At 26.2% G+C, this 14,328-nt stretch overlaps 1 protein-coding gene across 1 annotated transcript in view; it reads right to left on the reverse strand.

Moving 5' to 3' along the window:
• Positions 1-4,852: 4,852 nt before the first annotated feature.
• LOC107449511 (Equilibrative nucleoside transporter 2) overlaps positions 4,853-14,328 on the reverse strand; it is an 88,337-nt gene continuing 78,861 nt past the window's right edge. The window contains exons 11-15 of the mRNA XM_016065042.5: positions 13,430-13,525; positions 12,607-12,715; positions 11,128-11,213; positions 8,370-8,566; positions 4,853-5,855 (exon numbers count right to left, since the gene is read on the reverse strand). Coding sequence (XP_015920528.1) covers positions 5,729-5,855; positions 8,370-8,566; positions 11,128-11,213; positions 12,607-12,715; positions 13,430-13,525 — 615 coding nt within the window. The 3' untranslated portion in view covers positions 4,853-5,728. The remainder of the gene's footprint in view (positions 5,856-8,369; positions 8,567-11,127; positions 11,214-12,606; positions 12,716-13,429; positions 13,526-14,328) is intronic.

The raw sequence follows: 14,328 nt of genomic DNA on the forward strand, positions 1-14,328 counted from the left end.
TTTAAAAAAAAAATAACTATAACAAGTATAACAGTGATGTGATTGAGAATAAAAAATTTTTCTGGTTTGGCAATTTTAATGTTTTGAGGATAATATTGTTCTACCAAAAATTGTAATTAGACAACAAGTTTTTGTTTTAAAGTGGCATCAATATAAATCTTGGTCATAGAAACTGAATTAAAAGAAAAACATATATCTTTAGCAAAAATTAAATTTTTTAGAGAAGTTCTGAAATAACATTTTTAAAATAATAAGCAAATCTGAAAGAATTTGGAAGCAGTTAGAAATACAGCTAGTATCAATGAAGATTAAATCAATTTTGTGCAAAAATGTCAAACTCCGTGCAGCAATCACATCACTATCACTGCAAAAGGAAAAATAAAAATATTCATGTTGCTTATTAGAAAATCATATTTGGCAATATACTTACACAACTTACAAGATATACTTTGATTTAAAAAAATGTTTTCACAATATTAAGTAAGTACAATACTTGCCAGTAAACAAGGTGACTTTTTGAACCTCAAAATTGCAATGAAATTTAAGGCATGACAAACACACTGATAAAATATTTGAGCTCAAAGATTTTCCCCCCAAAAATATATTAAATGAAACCTAAGTTCAAGCGTTTACTGTATCTGTAAAATAAATACCAAAAATTTAGTATAATTACGTAATTAAAAATTTTTTACAACATAGCATACATATTTTGAAATATTAATTCCGATTCGAGAAATCTAAAATATTGCATTTAGCATTCACCTCAAGCAGCTTGCGTTAAAAAAAATTTGATTTTTAAAAGGTGTAGATAAGGTGTCTATTTTTATTTAGAATAAAAGAAATCATTCACAAAATAAACGAAAAAAATAACACGGAGGAAAGTATTTGAGCAGAAGACACAAAGAAGAATTTTTTAAACCTTTTCCAAACTTGAAAATATAGACTTTTTTCTAAAAAAATAAGTAATTAACTTAAAAATAGTGATAAAAACTTTTTCATAATAAGATATCAGACATAAGACTTGCCAAATTGAATGGAAAGTTTCTTGTGATTTCACCAAAGTTTGAATCATTTACGATATGTATATAAATATTCAAGTAACTCAGTTGTTTCAATTACACAAGACTTTGCAAATGTCAGATTGCACTCTTTATTCTTATTACTATTCTAAAATTTAGCATACAATATCAAGTTAAATTTTAATGTTGGAATAAAAATAAATTTTCCAAAATATGCGTTTGAAAAAAAACCTACATAAAATTTTAATATTTATTTTAAATATAAAATAAAGCTAATTAACTTTATTCATTACAATTATAAAACTTAAGTAAGAGTCTAAAATGTTCTTTTCCATTGAAATTTTACAATAGTAGAATCTATACTTCCAATAAAAACTAATATTTGGAAGGAAAAAAATTATAATTTTACAGTTAGATCAATTTCTAATGACTTTATTGAAAACCATCCAGTTTGGACAAATAGAATACAAATATTTTATAAATAAATGCATATTTGTATTAACAACATATTAATGAAGATAGGCTGTTTTCATCAGCTCAAAGAATATCTGTGACAAATTCACATGTACTAAATGTATCATTAAATAAGCAAAAGAGTTGTTAATCACAGACAAACAATTTTATGAAATATTTATTTTTCTTCATACAACTTGCTAGTTATATACATGCATTTCAATGTTCACGCTCTTTTGTACTAGACATCTTAAGTTTTTTTTAAATATTTATAAATTTATAAAAATAGATTATAAGCTAGTGACTTTTCCACTGAAAAATTAGTACATACTATTAAACTTATGCATAAATGCTTTCAATCAAAGAAGTAGTTGCCACTTTTTTTTCTACTTAAAAAATGACTACAAATCATAAAATTGCTTTTGCTAAAACAACTCGGCAGCTATTTATGATTTTTAGCATAATTATCTCTATGAACAATGAACAAAAGGAATCAGTTCAGCTGAATTATTCCTTTGACTGATTTGGATCATTTATTAATGAAAACAATTTTTTTGACCCACTGACAGTTTAGCAAATGGGCAAAATAGGAAAATGTTTTTGTTAAGCAGATAAGACTGCAGTTTAAAATACGACTTTTTACATGCAGAACCATCAGTGGGTTAAACACCCATAAATATAAAAAAAAATTTAAACACCCATAAATATAACATTTTTACATTTAATTTTCAATACTGAGAAATATAAACACTCAAAACTGTTTCTTTGTACTGTCATGAAATCATGATGATACTATAAGTTGCATAATACAAAGTCTTAATTACAATAATTAACAAAAAAAAAAAGATGTGTCATGAAATCATGATGATACTATAAGTTGCCTAATACAAAGTCTGAGTTACAATAATTAACAAACAAAAAAAAGATGCGTCGATCGCTAGACAAAAAAATACATCAAAAATTTTAACACATATTTTTAGGAAATATGATACAAAATATAGTTATCTTTAAAAGAAATACTTTTCATAAATAATCACAAAATAAATAATTCATGCCTAAAAGTCCGGAGAAAAGAGCAATGAATGTTTAAAAATGAAGTTTTATGAATACTTGAAACATACCTTAAGTCAGCAGTTCACAAACATTTTAAAACATAAAAACTATTTGTTAAACTCATTCATATCGTGGGACAACTTGTTTATAAATTCTAATAGGTATCATCATTGAAAAATATTTTACAAAGATTAAAAATAGTAATTTAATTAAAGTAGGAAAAAATTTGTAAAAATTAAAATACTTTATCAATACTTGAAATCAAAATTGTTTAACACATGATTCTCATACATTTATACGAGGAATGAATATGAGAATAAAAGGAAGACAGACAATTGTCCCAGGGCTCAGGACTGCAGAGTAAAATTTCTAAGAAATAAATTTAGTATTTTTAACTTTTTTTTTAAAGAAAATTGCAGAGAATTCCTTTCTATATTTAAACTACAATTTAGAATAAAAGGTCTTCAAAAATTCCATAAAAAATGAAAATAAAGATTTTTTGTGCTTTGAGTAAGAGGCCCACAGTAAATTTTCAACTGATGGGTACATTGTGATAGATAAATTCTTCTGAAACCTTAAAAACCATGATTAAACATTAATACATATTTCCTTAATGATCATATAAGTTGAAAGCTATGAAAACTAAGGTATGTTGGTAAATAAATCATGCTTACATTGTATACATAAAATTTTATGGTAGATTGCAGTTTTGAGTAATTTAGTGTTTAAAGAATGGACAAATTCAATATTTATCAAGAAAGAAAAATTGCAAAAAAATAAATAAAATTCCATTGTGAGACAGGAAATTTTAAGTAAACTTATTATAATAATCTACTAAAAAAATTCCTTCCACATACATGTCTACTACCACAAGCCTCATGTGATTTAATTTTTGACAAAAGAATAGGAAAACGTTTTTGAAATAGGATTTCAGAAGAAAACTTCAGTTAAAAATTTTGAACTAATGTTGAAATAATCCTAATGATAATTTTAGATTTATGATTTCATAACCTTTTTTCTATTCAAATCATATCAGACACAAGATAACAAAACCTTCAATTGCTTAACAGAAAGTTAAAATCAAAGATGGTGAATTGGAACATGACCAAACAAAGGGTAAAATTATTTTAGAAATGTCTATTAGGAATTAAAATCTAAAATGTATCAATGGTTGGCATATAGTAAAAAAACTATTTCAATATGTTAATTAAACTAAAAGTTAAAAACAAAGTATAAAATGTTACTGCACAATCAAGTTTAAGAAGGGAGAATGGATATTATTTCCCTTGTCATAGAGCTAGCCCTGTAAGGAAGCTTACAGATTTGACAAGAAACATTCAACATTTATTTTCACTTTTTCATACAGAGCAGTAGTAGAAATAAATTTTTTTAGGTACAAATAACATTTTTTAAAGCATATACATTGATCAATAGAGTCCTGTACAAAAAAAAAGCAATCTATAGTGAAAGCTTTTTAGTTTAATTATCCCTACTTGCACATGTGCTATTACAGGGAATGAAGATAGAATAGATACTAAGCAGACTAAAATTTTTACTCTCCTCTATTAACAATCCCTGAAAAATATTAACTATTTTAATAATGTTAAAAAATGTAGCATGAAGAACTTTTTGGTGACCAAAGGCTGTTTAAAGGTTTCAGTTTTTTCAGAACAATGTTTTAAAGGTGACAATGGGGTGAACCAGCATTTTTTTGCTGTTGCTTGATATTATAACACTTTCGTGTTACTAAGGCACGATAATCTAAGCATGTGTTTTAATATAATTTAATGATAATTTAAAATTCAACATTTTCAAAAATGAAGCTTAATTGACAACTGTTAATATATAGTTATAAATTGAGAGCTGGTAAGTAGAAATTTTGAGCCATGTACTATACTATTGAATATACCCAGTTTAATCAAAAGTTTTTGCATACTATGAAAAAAGCATAAGACAATGTATATTAAAATAAGGAACTTTAATAATTAATAACTTAAAATATGAGCATCTCACTCAGAAAAATATATAATTAGATCTCCTGCAAAGAAACAATTCAATCCAATTTTGTTTAATTGTACAAAATGAAATTTGTGGAAAACTCCTTATTATTCTGAGTTCTCTGCCAAAATTTACAAAAACTATTTAGAAAATTGTTAGAAACTTTTTAAATTTTCAAGATAAACAAATCAAACTTTTTCATAAGTAGCCAAATACGATTTATAAATAAATTATGAGTATTTTTTTTAATATTTTCTGCGCATGAGCAGATGGAAGTAGTATTTTAATAGCTCATAATTTTAAGCGAATTGTACTCAAAATTTAAAATATTTTTGTTAACTAAAAATAGCTCCAAACATTTTGTTTAATTTTAAAGAATATTTTCACAGTTTAAGTAGAAAACTCAAGTCAAAAAAATTTCTTTACTTTTGAAGTAGAATAATGTTCTTTCTGATCAATTTTTTTTTAACCCAATAATAAACTACAGATTAATAAAAGTTTGATTTTACCTAAATGTATATTGATCGTCTGTCAGATAACACAGGTCCTTTCCATTGATTAATGGTAAATAAAGTAAAATAAGTATGCATACATGTAGACGTGTCAAGGAATTTTAAAGCTGGTTTATAGTTTTTTTAATTTTTTATACACTGTTTTTAGTTAAAAAAGCTAATATATATATATATCTTTATCAAATTTATTTAACTCCCAAGTAAAAGAATCCCAGAGGCTCAGCATAAATTGAGAAACTGTGCCTTAAAATATAGTTTTGTAAAATTTAAAGTAAATGAATAATCAACAGCAAATGCCTTAGTGTAATACAAATTGTACAATTATGGAAATGATGTTTATAAAGAGACAATGATAACAAAGGACGGCAAACATAAAAGATCTAAATGTAAATCAATAACAATCAAAATGAACCTTATCTTAAGTACATACTACTCAGAATACAGAATATATTGTCAAAATTAGACTTGTCTCATTATGCAGCTTGCATAAAAAGCAATAACAAAACTATGCAATAAGTCATATATAACACATACACAGCATCTGATTGTTTAAGATGCATATAATATAAATTTTTTATACAAAAACCTTCTGAACGCCGCTATTTTAAAATATAAAGCATGGATTTATGACACCAGTTCTTTCTTCGAGGAACATTTCAATTGATGTTTCAATATTTTTAATGAATTATCAGATCAAAATAAGTTCGTTTCAACAAACCAATTCACAAGGAAGGTAAAATTTACTCCACACATTATACCCACCACTAAAAATAAAGCAGCCATCATCCCAGCTATTGGAGCATGTTCAGCACTGACACATCTAAAACAGTTATAAAAAAGAAAATGTTTTCAGGATAGAAGATTAATATTTTGGACATAAAAAAGTTTTAAAAAAACTGACTCAACACCTTGAAATATTAATTACTTTTTTTGTTTATTCACAATCTACCAATTTTATCAATTTTTTTACATATTTCATTTTACATTTCTGAATTGCCTACTTCACTAATAACCATGTTTTTCCCCAGCTATAATACACCCTAACTATTTAGAATCAAAACATTTCACTACTAAAAGAATATGGTGCATAAAATAACTTTCATCTATTGTCAGTAAAATTGGTCTCATTAGTGGTTTAAACATTAATATAAATTAAATTATTAAATAGCTATAAACACAATTTGAATTTAAGATAAATATTTCCAGATAAAAATAACTTTTTTAAAAGCCTATCAGAATTGACATGCTTTTGAATTGCTATTTAAAATTTATGAATAAATCTAAATTTAATGAGTAAATAAAGCACAAGTCAAAGATTTCATTGGTTCATTAATTATGGATGATACAGCAAAAGAACAGAACATGCCTCAGCAGAAGTCTCAATCATATTTCGTCTAAGGTAAAATAGTTTAGTTTCACTTCTCAGTAAAAATACAGCATTTTCTCAAAGGGCATTTCTAGTTACGGGTATAATTGACTCACTTAATAACTTAACATTAACTTAATATTCGGTAGATAAACCGCCTAATATTAAATAATACCAATTTGTTAATTCTTCGATATATACTAATGAGAATGTACATTTTAAAAGTTTGAAATAAACGAGTTCAGAATCAAAGATTGAAATTGCACAACTTAAATTGAATAATGCCAGTAAAATAAGTGTTTACCTACTTTAATACTACTTCCTAGTTAATACATTTTAATAAATGAATATCACTACCATTGATATTCAATAATGTTTTCACAAAATATTTTAAGATACAAAAACAAACAAAAAATATCTGGCATGTATATTTAATCAACAATATTAAACAGGGGTGATTGTGGTTTCATAAAAAATATTAAAATTTTAGCAGAAAAAAAGTATGTAGGAGGCATATATATTAATCAGGGTGCATAGCCATTTTCAACAAAAAATAAACACCCTTTAAGCACTCAAAAAATATTTTAAGTACTCCTTATTAAAAAAATATATAAGACGCGCACACTAATAAAAACCTAATCGTTGAAAATCATACATGCATACAGGTATGCAAGAATCGTCAGCCAAAGACATGTGTGCCCTTATCTGCAACTGAGGAACTCCGTTAATGATGGGTGTATTTTGATAAGATTTGGTAACATAAATTCTAATTCATTGTAAATAATAGTTTTAGGCTTAAATTTAAAATATTTTTATTTTTTTCATAGTATGTAATATTGCAAGTTGAATGAGGACTTCTCTACTGGCATTATTCAACATTCATTGATTACACAGCAAATCTAGGACCTTCAGTAGAAAAGAAATGGTGCATTTTTATAGAGATGAGACTTTTTTTAAATTATTTGAATTTTAAAACATTTATTTATGAAATGCTTAAAATCCCTGTTTTATACTTTATAAAATTTTTAATTCAAAAAATAGATGTTTAACACTTAGATAGGGAATAGTTTTAGCTTTTTGATGCTAAAAAAATTGGCAGATCACATGAATGATATTATTTGGTAAAATAGAGTCAATTTTACAGTAATTGTTTTTTAATTTTAATTTTACTACTTAAAATTCAAAGTAATTTAATCGACCTCTTAAATTATGTACTTTTTTAAGTTTTTTAACATTATAATTATGCTAGGATCCTGTATCCGGTCACATCGTTAAGAGCATTCAGCTTAAGATTAATAGAAACCATTGTGTCTGAGAAGTATAAGCAGTAGGTGCGCAATACAGATCACATATGCACCATCATGCCCTTGGTCCCAAAATTGTAGAGCCTTAATCTTCATGACTCCTCTAGCTTACAACTTGCTGTTGCAGATATTTTTTTGTTAATAATTGCTTGTTTTTTACTTCAATTTATTTATGTTTACCAATTCTTTTTAGCACATTTTAAAATAAATAAATAAATAAAAAATTAATTTTAATAGCTTGAATAGTATGTTTAATTTTTCATTAATGAAACTTAACTCATGTGAATTGCATAAATTTGTTTGCAACTGCAATAATAGAGAATGGAAAAAAAGGAAAGTTTGAACCCTTTAAATATTCCACCAAATAAAAGGAAATTTTTGATAAATGAGCATATGTATTTAGACATCTCTGTACGCATTCAAAAAATAAAATTCTTGTAAATCAGTAATCCTGATGGTAGAGAACATTTAAATTTTTCTAATAACAAAAACCAGTCACAAAAACTACTAAAATACTCATATAAAAGAATATACAGGATTAATCATCCACAGAAATTTAACAGATATTTAATAAAGAAAAGAATCCTGTATCACAGTGAAAAGTAATATAATATTCTTATTCAATAACATAAATAGCAAACAAATTCAAATAAAAACATCATACCCTGGTGCATACATCATGGCAAGACTACTGTAGTAACCACTACTTAATCCTAAAGCTACTCCCATTCCTACATATGCCCAATCATTGTTGATTAGCACAGGAAGAACTCTTCGTCCTGGTTTATAGTTACAAAGCATAAAATATGGTATCATCAAAAGTCTTAAGATGACTGGTATCCACAAAAATCTAGGTCCAGGCTGAAAATATATCTCTTAATTAATTGGATTTGAGAGCAACATATAAATTAAGAATAAACAAATATGATTTGTAATCATTCACTTAATGTTTGCATTCAACTGAAAAAAGGAAGAAAAAAACTTCAAAAAAGGAGAAACAAGATTTTTATTAACAATTTTACAACAGTAGAAATAAGACAAATGAAAAAATTATTAAAAACACTTTCCTAACATCAAAAACGCACCACTTATAAAGGCCAAAGCATATTCGTAATTAGATTTGCATAAATATTATTCTCAAAACGAAAGCCTTTTTTGAACAATGGGTAATTTTCATTTTTGTTAATTTTGAAATGCAAGACCTTTACGTCTAATGAGTACTGTAAACTTAGTGGTTCGACTATTGTCTTAAGTCCTCCGAATACAGCAGAAATAAACTAGGCGTTAAATAAGATAAATATAATTTAAATCAACATGAAAACGAGAATAACTCCATTTTTAACTTAACAAGTGGAGTTGGCCTACTTTTCAAATCAGGCCTTCAAATACTACTTTATAGATTCAATATTAGCAAACTTAACATAAGTTTTTTATTAACATTAATAGATTTGTAACATTAAAATGCCAAAATTTTTTGGATCTACATAATCTTACTTTATAATATATAATTATTAATTACATTTCCATTATCCTCACAAAATTTGCCTTTGACGAACAAGAAACTGTTTTGCACTATTCATTATATATTTGGGGCTGCCAACAGCAGACAATCGAAAATTAAAACTTTCAGAATTTTCGATAATTTTACCAACATTTTAAAAACATCTCTATGAAAGATCTGATACAAAGTAGCTTTCAATATAAATTTTTGACATTGAGGTCACATGACAATCATGAAATTTAAAATCAAATTTATCAAACACATCATACATAAAAACATAAAATTTGTTATCACTAGAGGAAATTTTCCCAGAAAACGTACAAGGCCAGCAGCCTTGCATATTATGCACATGAGCTATATAATAACAGTATCTGTTCAATCTTATTGTAAAATACAACAAACTGCATGGATATAATACTTAGAGAATTACACATTGTAAGAGCATAGACAAGGAGGGGATATGACTGGTACTTGCTCTTTTTCCCAAAATGTAAAGGAACAAAAAAAAATTTATCTAAATGATATGTATCAGAAAATAAATCACAACAGATTTTATAAGAATTTTATCTTTTTACTTGAAAATAAGACGTTTTTTTTAAAAAAAAATTATGTTAAGTAACTTTTTGCTATTTTCTCATTACATAACTCAAGAATCAGAAATTTCAATTTCTATATGAAATTTAATAGAAAACGGAAAGGAAATATTGCATCAAACAGGTGATGTTTGTCAATGTTTACAGTTTAAAATTGGTTCTGCATTTCTGCCAGCTGTTCCTCTTCATTACTTTGCTGAAACTGCACTTTGCTCAGCAAGAACCAATAAAAGTAAACAAATATTTACTCATACCCTCCAACTTATGGGGATTTTGAAAATAATTCTTTCTAGTGGTAGCGAACCAAAGTAGAAATTTTTAAAACAAATGGATCGCTCATAAAACTTTTATCAGAACTTAAGAATCTAGCCCTATGGCCTGCACTTTTATAAGTAATAGTGGACAAGTTACGCTAAAATTAATTTTTTTAAAATATTAAGACATTAATTTTGCTACCATCTGAAAAGAAGATTTCTGAAACTACGGAAATTCCGTAGCAGTTGGAGGGTATGTTTACTGTTTAACATTACCTATAATACTTTTGATCATTCAATGGTCAGTTCACAATTCTTTTTTTATTGACCGTTTTCCATTGTTTGTCGTAACTTATGCATCAATCAGCAAAAGGAATGCTAGGTTTTTTGCTTTTTTTTCTAGAGTTCTAGCTAAGCACAGAATAAATTGTAATTAATACATTTTATCAAAATTAGTCTGCTTTTTCTTAATTTTACAATTCCAAATGCAGGAATTCAGAATCTGTGATATCGTTGATAGGTAAGGAGTAATTGTTCACATCTAATCATAATCTTTCGTTACAAATGAAGTAGAATACGTAAAATTAAAATGGCATCACAATTTTCACAGATCGAATAAGAGCCTTACAACCTCACATTTTATTAAAAGATAATAGCTTCAAATGAGGGAAAAAATTCTACCTTTAAAGTAAATGATTTTATAAAGGTTTTTCTGCTACTAATTTTAATACATAACCATCTTGCATTATTAGCACCATTTTTTACCAAATTATTCGCTTTATTTAGCAATTATTTACTGCAAGACACAAAAGTCAATTTTTTGTCATTTGGATAGTACTGATTAAACGCAAAATATCAAATTTTCATCATGCAGAAGAATCTGTGTTAAACTTTGTTTTTGAATAAATCCTTGACAACAACTGAATTCTTAATTTTTTTGGAAAAAAAATCTTTTTATCATTATGTAGGTCACAGATCATAATTAACTTTCAAAAACTGATTAGACTTTTATAACAAATCTTTTATAACAAATTCTTAATTGAAACTTTTAAGAAAGATAAATAAAATGCTTACCCATTTCACCCAATTGGGTAGTAAACTGCCCATCATGGCAAAAAAGTTGAAACACAAGTAACACGTGACTGGAGTAAAATAGGTTTCTAAAAAAAGTGTAATTAATATTATTTAAAATATAACCTAACACAGTAGCTTAAAAAAGTAGGAAACCAGCAGATAAACATGCTTTGGAAATTATGAAGATACAAAAATAAAACTAGTGTAGTGAAATGTTACATTAATTCAATGTAATGTTTTTAACTAATTTTCTTTTAAAATGAAATTTAAATGACTTATCATAAAGCATATTTCCAAAGTTAAAATTTGCTCATTCAGCATTTTTTGCTATTTTTAATTCTGACAATTTTTGTATTTTTTTCAGGGGAAAAATACTAGTTTTTTTTTCTGAAAGCATCAATTCTCTGAAAATATGAACTGCAATATTGCACTTGATTCTCAGAGCAATGTGCATAAATTTAATAATTTGATTTTAAAAAAATTATCTTAATATAGCTTAGCTAGAATTAAGCGGAAGAGCACTCAGTAACATAGTTTTTCTATGATAATCCAATGCCCAGAACTTTGTTGCATTGAAATTCTAATTTTCTTTCAATTTTAAGTAGATAAAACAATTTTAAAAATGCAAAAACTAAATTTTTTAAATTTAAGACTGCCCAAGTGGTACATAAGTGTTCGTAAATATGGTATATTTATGTTAGAGAGAGAAACTGAAGACATGGCAAATATGAAAACATAACAATTTTCATAGACTCTTGTAGTGTCACTTCAATGATTAGTAATTAGCTTAAAATTTTTAATTAAAATTTCAAATTTTAAGGATTTTTTAAAAATTTTGTTATCCTACATTAGCATATAAACAAGGAAAAAACAAAAAAATAATTTAAAATTAATATATCACTTGTGTTCAATAAATATGATTTCTTTTTTTCAGAACAAAATATCAAAGCTGGAAAAAACAGTAAAAATTTAAATTGCAAGCAATCTAATTTATTACAAAGATAATTTTAAGAAAAGAGGGGAAAAAATTCTGCAACATGCAATGACTAAAATTACAATTTTGGAAACACCTATACACACACATTAAGTTTTAAATGTATAGATATATTTTTAACTACTTTTTTTTTTGTTGCTATAAGCACTCAAAAAACTTAAGAGTTAATATGACTTGGAGATGCAACAGCTGTAAGATTTATTAGTTCTTTCATGTAGACTAAGTAATTTCCTGATTAATTTAAATAAAATCTCTATAACTCTATAGTTTAATTCATTTATTAGAATTTGAAAAAAGTTTTTAGACAAAGAATTAATTATTATATTTTAAATGTTAGAGATTGTAGAGATGTTATTATATTTTTAATGTTAGCAACCTTTTGTGATACTTATTACACTGTGCCAGTTATGTTACATTTTAACAATATGAAAGATATATTTTATAAGCCTATTATATTATATAAATTAAATGAGGAAAATACATACCTGAAATAGGAAAATTAACATCAAGTTGCTTTATTTCAGCATGTATTGCCGGAAATATTGTAAGAGTTACAAAGAAAACCATGAATACATTAAAACACTGGGGCCAGGTCTGAAATGAAAGGGAACATATAAAGCTAAATGTTGCTACAGAGTGCTACAGTAATATGAAAATCTTAAAGGACAGTGATAGTGCAAACAAGTATAACTTAAAGTCAGTATTTTCACATGAGTACATACTTGTAGATAATGGGATTTTAAAGATGTGTTTGACACATAAATCTTTAGCATCCCATTTTGCACGAATAAAAGATTTTCAGAATCCCTCTCAAGCTAAATGAAATCAAATTTATAAAATTTAGGACCCACACATACACGCACACTAACATTTAAACTAAGAAAAAACAAAAGGAAAAAACAAACACATTGATTAAAACTAATATATCACTATTGAGAAAAAAAATTAAAAACAAGAGAACATGTTCATGGCTGGAAGAAATTGAAAGGAGATGATAAGAAACAGCTTGAACTACCATGCTTCAATCAGACCAGTTTTGAAGTTTTCAATCTTGCCTTCTTCAATAGTGATTTATGAAAAGTTAATTATATTTTGTTTAAAAAGGAAAAATTTGATTATTTAAACTTTAATTTAATAAAGACCATTTGACGGATTACATTCAAATATTGTAATTTGCCATTTGAAATTACATTACAAGAATACACTAATAATATTTAAATATACCAACTCTAAATGTTTCCATAGATTTAAACTAACTTTATAATTTTATTAAAACAAAAAAAGGTTTCAATAGAAAACAACACTTACTTTGCAAAATATTTTCCAATAAGGAGGTCTACCAGAATTAGTTCTGCTCTCAGATACAGCCTTTTGAGATAGTCTATCATGATATCTATAGAATTTCTATCAAACAAACAAAAAATATGTAAAATACCAATGTGATGGTTGTAATAAGAATGTAAAATTTTATTGAAACAAATATTCAGCAATTTTTGCTTATGGTATTCAGAAGTTTCTTTAACAAAATCTGTTTTGGCGAATTTACGACATGGAAATAATTAGCAGTTAAAAATTTAAGACTCTCAGCATATTTGTTTGTTAGGTAAAAGAATTGCTAGCCTTGAAAGTTGTGTAGAAGTACTTCATTAGATGTAAATATGTTAACTATATAGCAAAGATTTAATTATTTAGTTTTAAAATTTAAATAAAGTAAAACTATGGAGGTGGCTTAAAATACACATTGATTAGGAGTCAACTTCCACAATACAATACACATTCCACGAACATCATTTTAACAAATCTGGACCTTATTTTTACACCATTATTTTAAATATGGTTGAGAGGAGTTTAGAATTACCAAAATCTACAAGAAGAAAAGCAACCTATAAAATTGAAGAGTGGAAAAGAGTTGAAATTCTGAGAAAAACCAGTTCAAAAATTGGCGTTAACAACTACGCACCATCAAGTAAGGAGGAATTACATTAGACAAATGATGTAGTAAAATTCTGTTCAAAACATAGATAAAAATTTTAACCTGAATTATTTTTATTTAACCCTGAAGATTCCAATCAATTAAATATTAAGGATTCAACTGACTGTTTAATGCAAAAGCTGAGAAATATTTTCAAGATAAAGTAAGTAACATGGAATTACTTAACCCCTTAACTGCCGCGGGCGTATATATACGTCGCGGCCAGACGATGCGT

Source organism: Parasteatoda tepidariorum, chromosome 12, assembly GCF_982258835.1.
Source record: "Parasteatoda tepidariorum strain Cologne lab strain chromosome 12, Ptep-v5.0, whole genome shotgun sequence".
Taxonomy (NCBI): Eukaryota; Metazoa; Arthropoda; class Arachnida; order Araneae; family Theridiidae; genus Parasteatoda; species Parasteatoda tepidariorum.